Source organism: Triturus cristatus, chromosome 3_1 (genome assembly GCF_964204655.1).
Source record: "Triturus cristatus chromosome 3_1, aTriCri1.1, whole genome shotgun sequence".
NCBI lineage: Eukaryota > Metazoa > Chordata > Amphibia > Caudata > Salamandridae > Triturus > Triturus cristatus.
The window spans coordinates 681,085,897-681,107,383 of NC_140583.1; the positions used below are offsets into that span (position 1 = coordinate 681,085,897).

General features: G+C 43.6%; 1 protein-coding gene across 1 annotated transcript in view; it reads right to left on the bottom strand.

The window, feature by feature from the left end:
* IGHMBP2 (immunoglobulin mu DNA binding protein 2) overlaps window positions 1–21,487 on the bottom strand; it is a 352,665-nt gene that overhangs the window by 213,499 nt on the left and 117,679 nt on the right. The window contains exons 7-8 of the mRNA XM_085644756.1: window positions 20,708–20,855; window positions 1,115–1,289 (exon numbers count right to left, since the gene is read on the bottom strand). Coding sequence (XP_085500882.1) covers window positions 1,115–1,289; window positions 20,708–20,855 — 323 coding nt within the window. The remainder of the gene's footprint in view (window positions 1–1,114; window positions 1,290–20,707; window positions 20,856–21,487) is intronic.

Sequence of the window (21,487 nt, forward strand, 5' to 3'; positions counted from 1 at the left end):
ACATGTTATAGTTAGGAATTAGCATTTAAAAAACCTTGCAAATTCACTGAAAAAACCATAGGTTTCACACATGTTATAGTTAGCGGAAATTTTACTGATAAAAAACCAATGAAATTCCCCCGTTATAGTTAGTGCAGGCAACTATAACTCACGCGACCGCAATCTTCTGCTGATGACATATGTGTCTTTATGAAAAAAAAATATTTGTAATATATGTATAGCTAAAAATGTATGGAAGAAGACATGGGCAAATAAGTGTCTAAATACAGTATTAGCATCAGCAGAGGATTGCGGTCGCGTGAGTTATAGTTGCCTGCACTAACTATAACGGGGGAATTTCATTGGTTTTTTATCAGTAAAATTTCCGCTAACTATAACATGTGTGAAACCTATGGTTTTTTCAGTGAATATATATATATATACATATATATACATATACATATATATACATATACATATATATATATATATACACACACACACACACACACACACACACACACACACATATACACACTTGCTGTTATGGTTAAGCACATATAAATGACATAAATCATTGTCTACATTTAGCCCCACATCTATTTCTGGTCATCCCGGGTTCTGCTTTTCAAAATCTGGTCAACCTAGGCCTTAGAGAACATGAGTGAGTATGTTTGAGCCTGTGTGACAGTGCAAGTTTGTGTGTGGGTGCAGTAATGAGTGTGTAACAGTATACAGTGTCGGATGTGCAGAGCTGTAGAGAATTAAAAATCAAAACGGTTTCCCTGATCATTACATTGTGGAGCCAAACTCCAGTAATTGGCAGTAGAGGACGTAAGAATCTAATGGTAGTTTTATTTGACTGTATTGTAATCTAGTATTGCATTCTTATGCTATTGCATTCATATAGAGCCTACTACCCCTGTAGACGTGTTGAAGAGCTTACGCCAAAAAAGAGCAAAGGAATCTAGGAGTGCAATTAAGTAAATGTGTTGCTCAAAATACTTTTGGCATCCCATCTGTGACTATTACTGGTGCCTAACGTGTTGATAAGGTGGTGAGGTATCTGTCAGAAGCCTAAAATAGTTAAAAAACTGAGTGAAAGGTTTAAACATCTTATATACAGTTATCTTACTTGCGAGAAATTATAGTGGGTGGTAGCTGTTTATGATCTCCAGCCAAAACACATTTTTTGGCCTTCAGCAGAGGGATCCAGCAGCTTGCTTCCAATGCCTGTGCACACTCATCGACCACAACTAAATCAAAGTGATTTTCCGGAAGTAACTTTAGTGGGCCATCATTGGAAGCACCTAAAATTGGAATTACATAGGAATATCATAAATAATATTTCCTTTGAACCATGGCATTGTTTAACAGTAAGCTAATCATACAACATCTCTCTTAGTTTAGTTCAAACAAACTTTATTGTTTTCAATAAAAACTTAAAGCAATAGCTATAAGGATATGATACAAATATAGAATAATGCACTGCAATAGCATATAATAAATAGATTTTAAAATATTGAGCATGCAAATACATATAATATGTAGGTTACAAATGACAAGCAAGCACATATATTGGCTACAAATGGCAAGCAAGCAAGTACAATCCGACTGCAAGACATATTCAAACACACCCTTAGCCCACTACAGCTTCAAACTAGCAAACTACAACTATCTCCCCCACCCACATTTACCCCTTGCCAAGCTGTCATTAATAGAGTGCTACATACTCCAGCAAAATCAGGGGGCTATTCGGCGTATCTGTGTCAACGTGTGAGGCCAACAACCAATTCACAAGGTGTTCCCATGCTCTAGCCCTTTCAATCAAGAATTGGCCAGCAGGAATTCCAAATTCTTCAGCAAGGTCCTCAAACATGAGTATTATTTTATACCGGCACAAATCCCCTACATGATTAACCCCATAGTCAGCCCACCCCTCTATCCCCACCAATGCTCCTACATGAGCCTACTTTAGTGGCAGATCAGGCGAACAGGACACTTGGACACCGGCTTCTCTGTGGGCAACGTCACCAGCACTGCTGCATCACTAGGAGATCTTGAGAGGTTGCAGGCTGCTGGGGAGGATGCTCTGCTGGGGAGCTCAGAGGGCCTGCAATAATTCCCGCAAGTCAGATGGCGAGCCAATAACACCCTTCACTGGATTCATTCTACAGTAAACCCACTGGTTTAACCACTGCAGCTGAGCCTCCATTTAAGACTCAAGGTCAGGAGCAGCCAGCACAGCCTCTATCAGAGGGTTGTGCAATTTTGCTAGCGCCACCCTACTTCTATATGTCTCCCAGATAAGTTCCAAAAGTAAGGATTCCAAGCCCCGGAATATCTGGCGAGGCACCACCAGTGGCAGCATGGTGAAGAAATAAAGCAGTATCTGGAGCACCATCTTTTATCCACCGCAATTCTGCCAGCCACAGATATTGACAATGACACCTAAACGTTTATACTAGTTAGTAGTGCTTCAATGGCTGCCCAAACATTACAATCTAGTAAATTTTGCTGGCTATGGTAATTTTTAACCCCTAAATATTTGATGCATGTAGGGCTCCAGATGTGCCCGTGCAGATTCTGAGGAGGGGCGACATCTCCACTGAGTGGAAACAAATGGGATTTCTGTCACTTAATGTGCAGGCAAGAGACTGCACCTCAGCGCTCCAATAAATCTATTGAACCCGGTGAGTCCTCTTTTGACATCCCGGAGAAAGAGTAGCATATCGTCAACATATAATACTGCATAATGGGACTGCCCTCGGACCTCCAACCCACGATGAACCAACCCCTCCCCCCGGTGTAAGCAGAGCTGGCTAGAGGCTCTACTGCGATGACAAATAATAAGGGGGAAATTGGACACCCTTGTCTAGTCCCACACCCCACATCATAAGGTTCAGATATAGTTTTGGCAGAGCAAACCCACACTATGGGACCCGTGTAGAGAAGCTTGATCCAGAGGCTAAACATAGGACTCAGCCTCATTCAAGCCATTACTTGAAACAGAAAGTCCTAACTTAGACTGTCAAAGGCCTTCTCAATGTCTATCGCCATAAAAGCTGCCTTCTGCTTATCCAAGAAATATACATTCAGGAGTGAGATGAGTCTCTGGATATTAAACACCGTATTATGACCTAGAATAAAACCCGCTTGATCTACATGAATCAGAGCGGGCATATGGGGCAGGAGCGAGGACACTAGAATTTGACAAAGAATGTTATAGTCCACATTAAGCATGGATAATAGCCCGTAGGCTCTGACATCTGCAGGAGGGCGCTCAGGCTTCAGGAGAGGGATGACCAGGGCTCCGTAATTAGACACGGGTAGATTACCTGACTTCCGAGCTGCACAGTAAAGTTCTTTTAGTTTTGGAGCCAAGCTATCCTAATACACAGCAAAGAACTCCACAGGTAGGGAGTCTGCTCCAGGAACCTTACCACATAACATGTTTTTTATGGTAGCTCGAACTTCATGTATTGTAATATCTCAAATTGTCAGCATCCTCCCCGAAAAACCACACAGGCGGCCCAGGGAAAGAAAATCCTTAATGGTCCAAGGTGGTGTCTTGGCCCTGGGGTATAAAGGGATGTAGAATACTTTCAGGATCTAGCGTTGATGGTGGTTTAGCTATTTAGAGGGTCACCTGATATGAATCTAGCTCCAAGATCAAGGAGTCCCTGGTATTCGGATCATTAAACCATGCCAAAATGGAAGTTGTTTTTCACGCTCTGCATGAGCACGGGTCAGATATTCTGTGTAATCAAAGAAACAAAGTCAAATCAACTTGGGCTGCCAGTAATTCCTTTGCCTCAAGCAATGAATACTGAAGAGCAGGAATACCCAGTCTACGTTGTTCAAGGTCCCGAAGTACCTTTTCCTGAGTCTCTACCTCACTTACCAGTGTTCTACGCACATCAACCACTTCTGCAATAAAGTGACCTCTGATCATTGTCTTAAAAGGATCCCACTCAATCAAAGGGGATGCCGCTGTCCCTGCATTGTCAGCAAACTAAGCACTTATGGTCTCTCCGATATTTTTTAAAACCATTATCATCCAGTGCCTCCACCTGCAAACACCAGACCAGAATGCGAGGACGCTAGCGCTCCCAATTCAGAGAGACTAACACTGGGTTGTGATCTGAAACATTTTGGCACAAATATTCCTTACTGTGAACCACACCATGGACAGTCAGGGTGTATAAAAAGGTATCAAGCCGAACATGAAGTTCATGCAAGCCTGAATAAAAATGAGTCTCGTGCCACAGGGAGAAGTCACCTCCAATGGTCTACCAGTTCCCTGTCCGGTGCCATGCAGAGAAAATGTGAGCCCTGGACAGATCCCTAAGAACACCCCCCATTCTGTATTCAGAGCATAAATTCCAACAATAGCAAGGTTGCATCATGCCAACCTCCCAGAGATGGCCACGTACCTACATTCCGGATCTACAAGTTCAATACATTTCTGGTCGGGCATTTCTGGTCTTACCCATAGCAAAACACGTCTGGCGAAGGTAAAAAAAGTCATAGCATCCACCTGGCCCACCACCTCTTGTGGAGAGCCAATCCTCCAGATCTATTACGATGGGTTTCATGCAGCAGGGCAATGTGAGTACCTCTCCTCTTAAGATAGGAGTACACCTTGTACCTTTTAGACATATTATTAAGAGCCTGAATTTTCCAGGAGATAAAGTTGTACCTTACGGGGGTTGCCATGTGAGTAACCAAGAGGGTGGTATATTCCTGAGTTAGTCCCATGTAGCGAGGCAGCTCTTTCCTTACATGTGTCCTGGGAAATAACATTTCAGCAGTGACCTTTTGCACATATTTGCATGCACAACAACATTGATTAGTTTCTCTGAAACTAATTGGTTTTCACATGTAGCTTCGCACAACATTATCACAATGCCTTGAACATCATGTCCTAGGCCTCTCTATGCACTAGGTACAAAAGTCGTCCTATCTTCATCCACAAGTCAACAGCGCTATCCACATATCCGTAACTTCAATCTAGCACGCACATCGCGAAGGCTGCTTTTATTATAAATAATAGGCATCCCGAAAGATTGGTAGAGGAGGCCCTTCTGCTGACACCGAAGGTACCTTCATGCTGAAAAATCGCCACGCACCGGTCTGACATTAAGTGAGGGGTGTCCAACTCGAGACCAAGACGGGGTCCTTCACTCTCTCCCATCAGTTAATAGGGTTGGATCATCTATAGGGGGGATTCTTGGCTCTACACCCATACACACTCCAGGTACACTTAGTGTAGGGTCCGCATCATAGGAGTACGTTAGATTACCATCCTCCATGTATGCCTGCATATATTCATTGCATCAGCACCATGGTAGAAATGTATCTACTATTTACTCTCTTGGTGCTTGTTATCTCCTTTATTTGCTTCTGTCTCCTAATCATTGCAGCACACGTATTTTATGCAAGAATAACATTGGTTCAATAAATATTATTGAAAGCATCCCACTGGGTATTCTCTGTATATTTCTCTAAGAACAAGTAAGCAAGAGTGACTGAGGGGAAGTACTGTTTTCACGATTCCTAAGGTATCAAGGCTGTCATGTTCAGTGGTTGCCAGACACTGTTCGCTCCCTGCTAGTTTAGGAGGGCTTACAGTGGCACTGTGAGCTAGCGGTCTATAGACCAACATATCCTGCAGGGGTGTCCGGAATCAGTCTATGCACCAAGCCCTTAGTTTATGTTGTCCAAACAATGCACAGATCCTACGGATTAGTAGGAACTACACGACAAGGGGTGACCACTGTAGTCCACATGACAGTCACCCTCCTTTTGCCAATGCTATCCAGGAGCAGCAGACAGCTGCACCACTAACTAAAACCCAAAAACCAGTACAACTAGCCCAACTCCCCATCCCCAGGACCAGAAGCAAATGACACCCCATCCAAACCATTCGGATACCATCCAAATAACGTGCATACATAACAAGCACAACAACAACACAGGGGTTGACGGAAGGTGACAATTGAGGCACTTTCCAGCCCAGCAGCACACTATCTGCAGGATACAAATAGGATACCCACCTTACATTTGAGCCCTACACAACAAATAACCACACATTACAGCAATCTCGTCAACATTCCACTAGTATTAAGATTATCTCATCTGATGTGCCTGGAGTAATCTTTGGCAATGATTCTGCTGAATCCCAAGATGTTCATTTAGAGAGTCTGAGACACGCAGATCACTTTCACATTTGACAGACGGTGGAGCAGATCCCCCACCACTCAATGCAGCTACCGACTCCACCATCTGCCGGTATTCGTAATGCACTTATGACTGACGGAGCAGCAACCTGGGTACCCCTGGTGCTGTTTTTAGGTGCTCGCCGGGTTCGTTGACTTTTCTTCAACATGAGCTCTACCTTTTGTTGAGTAAGGCGGTCAATTCATTCTCAAAGGGACTGCAGTGACGTGAAAAATTGCACCGCCCCGCCAATGTTCACCCTCAATCTGTCAGGGAACAACATAGCATATGAAAATACCAAGTAGACGAAGACTAAAAGCTTTTTGCTTTTGGACATCTCGGGTAAAGTCTGGGAAAACAGAAGTCTATGATTTTCAACAAGGTCACCACGATGCCTGGCCTGCGTCAGGATATGATCACGGTCCCTATCTTGCAAGAGCTTCGCCACTATCAGAAGGGGAGCCGCTCCAGGCAGAGAGGTCTGCGAAGGAACACGATGAGCTTACTCCAAGGCATAATATGGAGAGAAGCTCTCCGAAGCCACCTTTTCTTTAATCCATGCCTCTAAAAAATTGATCATATTTGCAGCAGTGCCCTCAATACACTCCGGAAGCCCAATGATTCTGATATTATCCAACGAGCTCTATTTTTCTGCATCCTCTGCTCTGTATTATAAAGTTTTTTACTTTTTTACCTTAATAGATAGCCTGGATTGCACGGAGGCAATTTCAGGCGTGAGCTCATATAGCGCACATTCAGTGGTGAAGAATAACTCAGTCAGCCATCTCTGAGCATCTCGCAACAGACCCACGTCTGTCATTATGGAATCAATCTTTAGCTCGAGCGCCTCTATAGAGGCAGCAATAGCCTGTAGAACGGTGTCCAGGGTAGGGGCAGTGCACTTCCCACTCAGGGTCCCCTCCTGTGGTGATATTTTGTCCATAACATAAGAGCCCAACAGGGCTAGGCTTGAACGTCTCCTTTTTCTGCTGACTTTACCCCTGGCAATGATCTCCCAGTCGAGACAGATAAGGTACACAGGTCGCAAGATGACAGATAACGTACTGACTGGAGCGGCTACCCAACCTCAAGGCACAGCACTGTCAGCGGCTCCAACACAACTGTATCAGTTCTGTTAGACACTGGGGTGCATTAGATCGACCCGGGGAACACCTGCTGAATGAGCCCCAGCCCATCTCGTATGTATTTGTTCGGTCTTAAATCAAACCACAATCACAGTAGCACTTTGTGGGTACAGCTGTGTTGCATTATCTTCCGCCCTAAGAGCACAATCAATATTTGAATAAAATCTGCGTTCTCTGCAGGGCATCTACGACAGTCACCCATTTTTGTTGAATAGTTGTTGCCAAGGAGTGAAGGAAAGCTGTGTGAGAATTTATACTGGATATATCTAGAGTGCTGTGTTTATGTAAACTAGATTTCTTTTCCATTCCATTTGCAGTATTGGTTCAGCCGGATCCCTCTTCCTTAGCTCTGAGTTTCAGCGTCAACAAAAAGCATTCTTTATAGAGGGCTCTGTAGAGCATCGAAATGCCCATGATACCCTTTAACAATGAATACACCTCGGAAAGTGTATTTTTTTATGGTTGTCTACTACAGAACACCTTCCAGGAACGTCTTGCAGCCCCTGCCACCAAGATGTACAAAATGAACTGACCAGAGGGAACTCTAAACCTGCCCCTCGTTTCATCACGTTAAGAACCTGTTCTTATTACAGAGGATACCCATCCTAAAACAGCTAGCTTTGATTAATTCTAAACTTGCCTGCTCCCTCAAAGTCATAAAACTTCAGCTTCTGTGATGAAGCACATAGGTTTCCTAATGTACCCAATCACCCTGTCCTACACCTCATACATAAAATCAAATATGGGATCACCTAACCAGTCCTCCGGGGTGGTAAGAACAACTAACTGAGAGTGGTGGTTCCTCTGAGGCAACTAGCCAATAGAGAGGGGTCTCGGTTAGGCATTGTATCTAGCCACCAAGAGAAATATAGTAGTGAAGAAGGCAGAAAATAATACTCAAAACCTAACAGCGTCAGACTCCCTACTCGTTCAAGAGTTCAAGCGTAATCATATCTTACAAAATGATGAACACCAAGCTCTGCACACATCCCACAGCTCCCTAGAACACACACAGCCATCAGGGGAGCACCACCATCTTCACCAATTTAAGGCACTGTGCATATTTTACTCAAGGAGACTATCAAATTTTGTAGCTAAGGCATATGGCTTGCTCAATACAACGTGCATATGTCAGCACTGGTATTTTAAGCAACGTTAAGTGCATAACTACTGAGGACATGTTGAATGTTATAGTGTTAGGTGGACTCTGTAGCACACTTGCACATTTCTAAAAATAAAAGATTTTCACAACTAAAATCCCCCCCTAGCTCCCAATCCCCTGAAAGGACCTCAATCATTCAAAAGAAACCATGTCTGTTGGACCTGGCCCTCTTTGCAGGGTCACCGCCAATGTTTTTCCAATAGCCCTCTTATTGTTTTTTGCTAAATTTGTTTATGTTGGCCTTCGGACTGTGCACTTTACCACTGCTAACAAGTGCGAAAGTGCTTGTGCTCACTATCCTAAACATGGTAAAATTGGTTTACACCTAACTGGCACATTTATTTTACTAATAAGTCCCTTGCAGAGTGGTATACCATATACCCAAGACTTCGAAATTAAATGCTACTAGTGGGCCTGCAGTACTTATTGTGCCACCCATTTAAGTAGCCCTTTAAAACATGTCCCAGGCCTGCCACTGCAGCTTGAATGCAGTTTCAAACTGCCAGTTCATCTTGGCAATATAACTTGCTTGCCAAGCCTTAAACCCCACTTTGAATACAAGTCACCCCGTTGTTAAGCATTAGGTAGCCTATAGGGCAGGATGCTTCGTAAATTAAAGGGTGGACATGCACTTTCAAATTTTATATGTCCTGGTAGCAAAAATCCCTAAATTCATTTTTCAGTACTGTGAGGCCTTCATGTCCAATATGATAACATTGAGTAGGCTTATTGCATTTAATAAGTGACAACTTTTGATTGGGGACAAATAAGCATTTCATGTTTGGCATCTATGGAATTGTATCTGCAAATCCTCTTTAATGCCTCCCAGACAGTCACACAATAGAGGGATTCGATGTGACTGAATGCACCATATGCTGGCAGGATAGGGAGGGATGGAGCTGGGCAAAGCCCCACTTTCTGCCTTCACACAAAAGGCTTGTCACCAGTGCATTGTTTCTGCAGCCAGTTTGGCGCCAGGCAAGGGGAATCAGAAAAATTCAAAGCACTTCAAAGGGAAACCTCTAGAAACTTCTTTCACACACAGAAGGCATTAGGTATAAAAATAGGGTCCCCAGACCCACTCTCCAGTTCACTTTCTGGACCTGTGGAAAGACTCTCAAAGGACTGCCTGCTGTTGAGGCCCTCTGTGTAAACCATAAGACTGCTTTGCTTCACCTGGAAGGACTGCTATGCTGCCTGAAGCCTGCCTTGAATCCTCAGAGGCATGCACTGCTGCTTGAGCCCAGTTTCTTAACCTGAACCTAGGACTACCAGAGGTATTCCAAGGACTAGTTTGCTGGCCTCCTGTTCAGAGAACCGAAGTCATAACAGGCTCCTACCCTCTTGAATCTGCACCTGGAACCAGCCTGAGTGAGTACTAACCCCTCAAATGGTGCCCCTCCAGTCCTGAACCCTTGGTGGTGGTGTCAGAGGGTCTAAAAACAGCTCTGAGCACCGGGGAAAGACTGTGATCAGCTTGCTTGTAAATCTGGCCAAGGTGCATCACCGGTCGGCCTGACTGTACGGTAGCTCCGTTACGTTCTTCTCCACAGCAGCAAATCCTGCTGATCGGTCCTTCCCCAAAAGTGTGTCAGCTTTGGCGATGTCTGCTGCATGCTGCTATAGAAGTCCTTTCTGCAAATATCTTCATTTCATGTCAATCAATGTGACAGTCATGCAGGTAGGCTCAGCATAACCGGGTTGGGCTTGAGTATGGGACACTCTCTGTCCTTGGCACTAGTACAATCAAGCGCACTTTGAAATTATAGTAGGTTACAAAAGTGAAGCTCAATGTCTAACAAGACCACACATCGGCCGTACATCTGGAACACCAGTTCTGTTCTCCCTCCTACACTTTTAATATAACTTTGAAAGAGAAGCAGATATTGAATGCTAGAGTTGCAATATCTGATTGTAATAAAACAGAGTCTAGGAAAGACAACCACATCAGTTTATATGGTTTTATCACTCTAAGATAAATGCTATTAAAAGGAGCGCTCTTATCTCCCTCCTGCTACTCAGTCAGTCCTTGATCCCAGCAGCAGCTTCTCATTTCCACAAAGTCCGGCTTTGGAAAATTCAAAAACTGCTCTACAGGAGTGGTGCTGAACCAGAAAGTGGACATTGTGACTGAGACGCAAAGAGGCTTGAAGGATGGGAGCAGATGGGACTCCTGTGTAGTTCAAGGCCTCCCAAAAGTAACAATAGCAAAAAACAAATTGTTCAAACAAAGGACCACAACATAAAATGGCGTGTCAGCCGGCCAGCTCTGCCACTGAAGGGAGCTATTTTTAGGGTGATGTGTACATTGTGCACAATCAAAACATAGCCACTCAAAGTCAAGACAGACAATCGGTGAATTAGGAGGACAAGGAACAGATGCTGGGAGGCAGCAAAATGTGAATGGCAGTTTAACTGACTAATGGATGAGATAACTGATCAAAAACCCCTCTAAGAAGGTATATTGTGTACGATTGTTATAGAAAAAAGTGAAGTCTGGTAGGACAGCTAAATCGGTCTCAAAGGCCAGACATGAAAAAGCCTTTACGACTGAGCCATTTGTTGCAAGGGTAATAGGGAAAGATGCAGAACATATCAATGGAATGCATATTTTCACAGAACCTGATATGAAGAACTCTATGAGCCTGTCTACACTTTGCTGCTGAAGTTACATTTAAAAAAACTGAACATCTTGACAAGACTGACCATCATTGTGAAAACAATGGAAACCCCTTAAGCGTAGGGTGGACTAATTAGGCCAAAGATTCACAATGAATGCCTAGGCTTGTCTCCAATATGGTGGGGGTCTGTCACAACTATGTCAGCATTAGCAGCAATTAAGCTAAGAATGTCAACAATATGCCAAGACTGACAACCAGTATGCAAGCGTTGGATGCCATACTGCCAAGGATGTCATTAATAAGTGAATTGCCACAATTATAGCAGGTGTAGTCACCAGTTTCCTAGGGTAGCCATGGTTTAGCATGGTTACTCACAATATATCAAGAATGGCCACTAACATCCATTAGGAAAACCAAAATAGTTCAAGAAGGGTTACTATAAACCTTACCGTAAATTTATTGTATTGGCATTCCTGATTGGAAACGGAGAAGCGCCGTGAGGGGATGCGGTCCCAAGATGCACTCCATGGTTTAGAGACCTTATCACTTGCTGTGATAATGCTGGTACACGATCTACAGGCCACCTCGTCCCGGCTCAGAGACATGTGGGACCCACTTCATACAAACCTTGCCTACTCTAATCACTATCCATGACACTCCATTCCCATAGTTGTTTATACTGTGGTACACCCTCGCTTTTCTGATTGATATGTCTTTATGCTATATTGGTGAGTTGAGTTCATCTTACTGTATATTATGGTACTGTTTTGGGGAGTCACCTGCATCATCATGGTCTGTCATAAAGAGAAGCTGTGGTTTTATGGTAGACATGTTATAACGTCTATATTTGATCAAAATTGAAAATAAATGTTAAAAAAAGATAACTAGAATGCCATGGTGGCAAGGAAGTGAGTATGCACACACAGAGACAGACATGCACACACACAACCCATCCTTGCTCTCACCAACTGATGAAGCAAGCGCGGCATATTCCTGTCAAGCGTAAGGTTTTTCCTCTGTGCTCCCCCCATGGGCAGATACAATGACCTGTTTGCCCGCTTACACCTTGAGTCCTGTAGTCCAGCACTCAAGTCACTACTCTCTACCTCCAGCATTACTGTTTACTGGTCCTGTGATCATACATACAGTATGACAGCAGCAGGCCGGCAGCAGGACTATTCATAATGCATATCTGGTTTTGCACGGAGATTGGTCACGATGCAGGTACCAAGCTCTTACACTGTGAATTTGAGCATGGAGTCCTGATGCTGGTTCAGATGTCTGCCACTAAGATGTGTGCGACAATCTTACAATTTTCATAACTGTCTACTTCATATGTCGCCTCAATGCTGGTTTCACTTTTAAAGCATGCCTCTATGCTCTAGTTTCTTTTGTAGTTTTATATAGCGCAAACTAGACCGAAGGTATCGGAGCGCTTTTCAAAAGCACCAGTTACGTTACAGACAGAAACATTCATCTTTTGTTTGACACGGGCAGATTAATTGATTTGTCCAGAATCACAGGATGTTGAGTGTCCCTGCCGAGAGACGAACTGAGACGAACATGGTTCCCCAGCAGGCTGGACTGGCCGTAGCGGGCACCAGGCCTTTTCCCGGTGGGCCGGAAGGGTGGGGGACCCTGTAACAAAAGCGCAGCTGCAGTGTTTTCCACCAGAAATCCCTCCCCTGGGCAGTCCGTGTTTCTGACCAGCACCCCGCTACCCCTCTTCCCCCACTGGAATTGCCAGGGTTGGTTTGCGTTTCCAGGGCGCCCTGTTGCCCAGCTTTGAGGTCGACCGCTCTAGCCATTAGGCCAAATCAATTTGTTTGCAAATGCATGTTTTTGGGTGTTCATTTTTTCAGAGAGCTGACTAGTGGCTTTATCGACCTCCTATGTGCCCATGGCAGCATGCAATAAAATATTGTTAGTTTTATTTCGTACCAAAAGCAGCCAACTGAGAATAGTAAGGCAAAACCTTTAGAAGGATCGGTCTGACTGACCATCTTGTTACTGTTTGAATTTGTTTTACTGATCAGGGACAAAAAAAACGTAATGGGCTCATAATCGAAAGAGTTTTGTTTTTGCATTGTGGGGTTTTGGTTTTACAGTCTCAGTTCAATACATATGAATGCATCAGTGATCTCTGCTTTAGTACTTAATTTTATATTGTGCTTTTTTTGTTAAATTGTTTATCTAATTTTGTTTATTTGACGGTCAGTGATTTATAATTCTTCTGTTTATGATACATGTTCTGTGTTTATTGATTTTGTTTAACAGCGATGTCCACTTTAGCCATTATTGAGCTCTACTTTAATTTTTGATTTTCTATCTTCTTATTCTTTTTTTTTCGTTTTACCGTTTCTTTTTCATCTTGATAAAATGTTTGGTCCTAACGGATGAAGCACATGGTGTACAGACTGTACTGTACAGTAACCTTTCAGTGAGATAATATAATTGTTGGGGGAGATGTGATAATGTTGCTCTACTAAGTGATTTCGATATGAACATCAGGCACGTCAATGCTGAGTGTCATGTCCAAAATTTACATAGTAGCAACTGATGAACATCTTGTACCGTACACTCGGCCTAATGTATTATAGTCTTCACTTAAAATTTGAGATAATGTACACTAAGGGCCAGGTGTAAGACCCTTCCAATTTGCGAGTCGCAAAGTGCGTTGTTTAGCGACTTGCAATTTGCGACTCACAAATTGTAATTTACAACAGTTTCTTAGAGAAACTGTTTGCGATTCCAAATAGGGTCGCAAATTGCCTGCCTCATTTCTACTCATGAGGCAGGTGCAATTTGCCACCACATTGGAAATGGCTAGCACTCCCAGGGATGGTGGCCTGCTGGGGTCAGCAGACCACCATGTCTGTGACTGCTTTTTTAACCCCTTCCCCGCTCATGACGGAACCGTTCCGTCATGAGCCACGGTTGAGCTGTGCTCATGACGGAACGGTTCCGTCATGACACGCCCGTTGGCGGCCGCTCCGCCTGCGCGGCGCTGTTTCCCCGCCTGTGCGGGGGGACAACGCAAATGGGCGGAGTGTGGCGGAATGTGGCAAATTGCACCTGCCTCATGAGTAGAAATGAGGCAGGCAATTTGCGACCCTATTTGGAATCGCAAACAGTTTCTCTAAGAAACTGTTGTAAATTACAATTTGTGAGTCGCAAATTGCAAGTCGCTAAACAACGCACTTTGCGACTCGCAAATTGGAAGGGTCTTACACCTGGCCCTTAGTGTACATTATCTCAAATTTTAAGTGAAGACTATAATACATTAGGCCGAGTGTACGGTACAAGATGTTCATCAGTTGCTACTATGTAAATTTTGGACATGACACTCAGCATTGACGTGCCTGATGTTCATATCGAAATCACTTAGTAGAGCAACATTATCACGGCTCCGTCATGAGCACAGGCCCACCGCGCTGCCCCCCCTGCCCCCCCCAGCGCTGCAGCGGAATGTCCGCAGCAGCGAAGGGGTTAAATAAAGCAGTTTTGTTTTTTTGCAGCCCGTTTTCTTAAAGGAAAATGGCATGCATTTAAAAAATAAAAATAAAACGTTACGGTTTCATTTTTTTAACATAGGCAGTGGTCCGTGGGCCCATTGCCTGCTCTTAAAAAATATTTTCGATGCCAGTCACAAAGGCGAAGGTGTCCCCTGGGGGCCCTCGTTTGAGAGTAGCTTATGATCCATTTTAAATGGGCCGGAATTGCGGCCGAAAACAATCTTACACTGAAGTGCGAGTCGCTATTAGGAAGGGACGCCCTTGGCACGCCCCCTTCCTAATAGCGAGTCGCAAACCTTATTTTGCGAGTCAGTAATAGGTTACCGACTCACAAAATAGGGTTTGTAAATAGGGCAGACCTATTTTGCAGTTGCAAACGGGCAGATTTACCATTTGCGAATGCAAAAAACGGTCGTACCTCTGGCCCTAAGTTCTTAATTAAAACGAGGCAGAAATGCTCATGATTCAGGAAGAGGCCTAGGCTAAGGGAAAATGAAAATTGAAACGAGCATGAGTTCTAAACAATTCTGAGACTTGAGAAGGTATGAAACGATGGAACTGAGAGCAAGCTGGCAGGCAAAAGCTCGGTTTTATATTGGCCATTGAAAATGCTGATTAACCCAAACGCTGTGGGCATCTATCTCAAATTCAAGATGTCCAGACTCCTCAAGTCAGCGCTCCCCCTTTGAGTATTCATTAGCCCTGCTCTGCCACCTTCCGTAATGTAGGATGGAACATGTATTTGGGGTCCCTGACAACAGTGTCCTTCCTCTTATACTTGTCCTCAAATTAGGATAGATGTGTGAGGTAATCCCTTTATATAATCCAGCTACTACAATCAATAAACACTCTAGCACAATTTTATTTGTAAATAACGTATTTAATTCATATTTGGTTAACAAAGTCTGTCTATAACGGTCTACTCAGAGCAGTTGGGTTCACCTTCCTTTGTCATTTCATTGACCTTCCAGTACAGAACATTAAAGTAATAAAAATGAAACAATTGAGAAATGTTGGGATAGATCGATGGCTGGAAAGTTACAGACCAAAATAGGATAAAACAAGTGCGTTGACTAGCCATACATTATAGGGAAATGTGAAAAATAGTTTACTCCTTTAGAGATAATCACAGTGAATTTGTCATGTTTAGGGTCCATCTATTTATGGTACATCATCAAATTCCTGATGGGCTTTGCATTTCTGAAATACAGACAGTGACCAGTTTTGAGGATGGGTGATCAATATTGGAGTACATACTCAAAGTAAGCATATGTTTTTTTAATCCATGCATGGAAGTCCACTATGAAAATTCCCACAAATTAAATTACATTAAGAGAAATATACTTAGCTTGAAGGAATACGAAAATAAAACGAGAATAAAAAGTAACAAGGGGATGTACATGCAGAATGCTTGATGACAAATTAAGTGCATGGGTTATTCTGCAATTTACTATTTCTTACTAACAAATTTTGTTCCCTTCTATATATCAGAATTAATTACACACATTACCAGGAATTATACGTTAGATATTAGTTTGAAATACAGTGTTCACTACTACTGAACAGTGAAAAAAGTATTTGAGTGTATAGAATTAAGGATATAGCTCTCACATACACGGCCCGTTTAGGAATACACATTTTAGACATCTAAATTATACAATATTGTGTTAGAATAACCAGGATCTCTGGTTGGCTGAGGTAGGTACTGTAGGCCAAACAGGGTCCCGCAAGCCCCAAAGTTAGGGAAAAGACAGATCGCCTCTAGAGATAGCCCCCGCTCCACCCCCTTGGTAGCTTGGCACGAGCAGCCAGGCTTATCTTCAAGGCCAATGTGTAAAGAATTTGCAACAATTACGCTCACAGCAATCCAATGATAACACCACAAATAGACTCCACAAGAGTTTCATAAAAAAACAAGTATATGTTTATAAAAAGATATACAATGCGACCACACAATACTAAACCAACATATGCGTCGGGGTAATGCCCCCCCCCCCCGGCCTATTGTTATTGAGCTAATCTAAACAATCCTACGTAATCCTAATGTTGTAGTATGCAGTTCATTATGCAAGACTCAGCTACTTCACAACATAAGAATGATGCAGATCGTAATATGGCTATCTGGCGATTTGTACTGTCACTGAAATGCGTAAAGCAACAACATGGTAGACTGCTATGCCCCCGTAATGCAATGTGTACGGTCCCTTTTCAGGTACTCTGTTAGGAAAAAGCAATGCAACGTTTAATACAGTTATCGGACAGTTCGTTATGCGACACTAATGCAATATGGAACACATATCCGGCAGTTCAGTATGCAACACTAATGCAATGTGTAGTACGACAATCCGTCAGATCGTGATGCAGGACTAAGACAAGGCGAAACACATCTATAAGGCAGTTCGTTATGCAAACCTAGTGCAATGCGTAACACACCTATCAGGCAGTTCGTTAGGCAAACTAATGCAATGGGTAATACGACAAAACAGGCAGTCCGTTGTGCAGAAATAGAGCAATGCGATATACAATCATCAGATACTCCATGTATGCAGAAGTAATGCAATACTTAAGTTACTCCGTCTCCGTTCACGGTGCCTCCGGCAGTCTCTCCGCCACTTGTGCTGGCTTGCGGTTAGTCTCCTGACACAGTTGCCCACCCCACACTGGTAAGATGGAACACAGTAAATGCAGCTTTGCACTCAGGCCCCGGTGCTGCCACTCCCTTGGCACACGGGCCTCAATCCGAGACAAAGCAGAAGCTCGCACTGCAGGACAGAGAGAGAGAGGCAGAGTGTGTCTCCCGCAGAGCCCGTGCCCCAGGAGTCGACACTCGTTACCTGGGGGGCGCGAACCCACTCTCCTCTCCTCGTCCAGCGACTTGGGCCTCCGATGCAATTTGTCAGAATTTCTGGGCAATGAGAAGATCCCAGGCAGCACACTACACCCGCATTCAGAGTCAATGAGACTCACAGGAACTCTGGGTACACAATAACCAGACAACTGCTCACGAGGGTCTCAGGCTGTACACAGCACTCGCACGCAGTGTCGCGGAGACACACTTGTTCTTCCGGTGCCCACGATCACAGGGCACAACTGGCACAGGTTTCAGCCAGTAGAAAGTACACGCACACAGCATCACTGAGACACACTTTATCTTCTGGTGCCCCCGATCATATGGCACCTCCAGCGAGGGTCTCAGGCTGCAAACAGCACACATACACAGCGTCGCTGAGGCACACTTGCTCTTTTGGTCTACAAGATCACGGGCCAATCCACACGAAAATCTCAGGCTGCCCCCAAGCACACACACACACTGCGTCGCTGAGACTTACTTAGCTCCCCGGTACACACGTTCACAGGACAATCCTCTCGAAGGACTCAGGCTAGACAGAGCACACGCACACCGCGTCTCTGAGTCTTGTTTGGAACTCCAGGTGCCCAAGATCACAGGGCACAACTTGCGAAGGTCTCAGGCTAGACAGAGCACACGCACCCACCGCGTATCTGAGAGTCTTCTCTGGAAACTTTTGTGTCCCTGTGTTTCCAAACAGGGAGCCAGCTCACCTCGGGCCCTTGGGGATAGTTACTTCAGGACACAGCACACAGATTCCTTCAAGAAGGGGGACACAGCAAAGTCCCTACAGCCTTTCCTTAGTTGAAACAGCAAACTGCAGGCCAGTCCCAGATCACACAGCAAGAGCAGTCCTATCCGTCAGTCTCTTCAGTTGCTTCTTCCTTGGCAAAGGTTCCTCGTGATCCACAAAGTAGCTCTAGTCTTGTTCACACTTGATCAAGCCATTCTTCAAGGTTCAGAGGCTTCAGCTCGCATAGTTATACCCCTCAATGTCTTTGAAGTCTTTGTGTTACGGGGACACTGACCCCTGCTCAAACCAGTTCTGGGTGCCTCCCTGCCAGTTACACCTTCTTCCTTTGATTAGTGGGGGTCTGGATTCTCAATCACTCAGCAGGAGATGGGACAATTGTTTATAGCACCAGCCCAGGCCACTTCACCTCTAGGCCTACTCCTCCCCTACACACTCCAGATGCAGGTCAGCCTCTGCTGTCTCTCCTCCTAACCTGGGTCAAGACATTTCCCAGATCGTATCGCTTTCAAATCCAGCCAGTCAGTCCACAACCAGGCAGAGACACACAAAAACCCAGCCACGTCTGAAAGAGTGGCTTACAAACACATAATGCAAAAACCATCTTTATAAAAAGATGTGTTATTGCAGGGTGAGTTCAGGCATACTAAACTCCCAGCCACGTCTGAAAGAGTGGCTTACAAACACATAATGCAAAAACCATCTTTATAAAAAGATGTGTTATTGCAGGGTGAGTTCAGGCATACTAAACTTCACCTTTCCATCTTAAGCCTTTGGGAAGATAGGCTGGAAAACATATTACACAGCCTTTCAATTCTATTCTAATGGGCAAGATGGCCTTTCAGCAGTGAAACCGAAATGGAGATTGTTTCACTGCCAGGACATGGTACACACCTTGGTACATGTCCCACCTTTGACATGCACTGCACCCTGTCCAGGGGAGTAACCTAGACCTACTATAGGGGTGTCTTTGGTGCACAGAAAGGAAAGGGTAAGGTCTGGCAAGTGAGTGCACTTGACAGAACAACATGGCAGTTTCACAAACTGCGCGCAGGCCCTGCAATGGCAGGCCTGAGTTCCCTTTGTAAGGGTACTTGTGTGGGTGGCACAAATAGTGCTACAGGCCCACTAGAAGCATTTGCATTACCAGCCCTGGCACACCTAGTGCACTGTACTAGGGACTTTACTAGTAAGGCAAACATACCAATCATGGACAACCAATCATCTTTACTTTATACAGAGAACATATGCACTTTAGCACTGATCAGCAGTAGCAAAGTGCCCAGAGTCCTAAAACCAACAAAAACAGGTCAGAAACAATACAGGAGGAAGGCAAAAAGTTTAGGAATGACCCTGCAAAAAGGGCCAAGTCCCACAGAATGTTTTTCTCATTCGTAATATTGTATTTTTTCCACAGTCTTTTGGGTTTGATTCTATTGGAGTCAGGGTACCTTTGGGTTGCTTCCAACGGTTTTGACTGAGACTGTTAAGCAGCCACAGAGAGTACTACAAATCTCCTGAGATGAGAAACATTTGGCAGTGTGGGCACTGATTGATGTTGAATTTCCAGAGCTAAGTTTTGTGATGGTATGAATTAAAAGTTTATTAATTAAGGGTTAAATGTGTAATGCAAAGTTATTGATTGATTGATTGATTGATTGTAATGCATGCCACAGATATGGCATGTGTTTTTAATGTAAATGTGATTCTTTCAAATGGCTGTTTAAGTTTTATTTATTCAGACAATAAAAATAGGTATGAGTGGCATATTTTGTATTTGCATAATCAATGACAAATTTAAAGAAATTCAGTTTACGTTTGTACAAAGTTACCACCTTACCCCAGCTGTATCACTGAAGTTGAACACTGATTGTGAAACGGTAAACACTTAAAAAATGGAGAGCGCATTCAACATATTCAATTAATCTGGAAAATCACTGCACAGGTGTTTCGCATTTGGTCACGCAGGATAGACAGATTCTCACTCTAAAAAGATGCAAATTCTGTATTATCTCGTCAAACTGTAAAAAACAGGAGATTGGTACTTTTGGCACGGGCAACAATATTAGAGGACTAGAAGGGATGCATTGCCAAACATCCCGGCTCTCTCCACAGTAGAAAATCAAGGAGGGACAGACACACAGATTTTATCCCTCAGGAAAACACATAGAGAAGATTTGTTGCTAAGATCTTATTGCAAACACAGGACATAATGTAAGAAAATAACTTGGGCGTGTAGAAGTTTACTTGCAACAAATTACTATGGTGTGATCTGCCTCTCCTGTAAAGTTTTCTGCATCAACTCTTTTCTTAATCCCAAAAATATTCAGTTGGTTTGAGTCAAACAAATTCCAGTCATTACTGAGCATCAAATATTTACACACTTGCAAACAAAAATCAGAAAAAAAATTCAACTTAACTGGCAAGTATCAAACAAAGGCATTAGCGAGATAAGGCTACTAACCAGTGTTTGTTGCAAGAATTACGCTTGCACGCGTCAGAATGTTGATCATGGCAGATTCCTCCCTTTCCCGGAGTTCTTTCCTCAGTGTCTTGATCTCAGTTCGTAGATGACTCCTCTCGCCTTTGTCCCGTGTCTTTTTAGCCTGGAGCTGCAATGGAAAGCAGTGGTTTCACAATTCATACATGATGGATTTTGGAACGTTCCGACAAGGTGAACTGGAATGCAGTAGGCCGGTAAATGTGAATGAACAACTCTTCTTACATACCAAATGTTTCCATCTGATTGATTTGTGCAGTTTATGGTAAAGTAGATTACAAGAACTAATGCAACCAAGAGCAATGTTTCAATGATGGTCTGTAGCAGAAATAGACAGCTGCAGATTTCCTATTCTGCTTAGCACATTTCAGTCATTAACTGTGTGAAGAATATCCTACATGATCCAGTTGTTAAAACGAATGTAAACGCAGCAAGCAACATTTAAAAAGAAAAGGCTACTGTGAAGTATTTAAGAAAAAGATGCTATGTTCTCCATGCACATATTTTATTGGTGAATAATCAAATCCATCAGTGCCATCAACAGAAGGGAAAACAAAAGGTGCACAGGTTCCTGTAACACTCTTGACCGGAACGTAGTTTACAGCATGCCAAAAGGATATACATATATATATATAGATATACATATCTATATATATATATATATATATATATAAATAATCTACTGGCGGTCGCCAGTAGATAGTTATAGTTAGGACCGTGTTTCCATAGGAAATCTCAAAATTC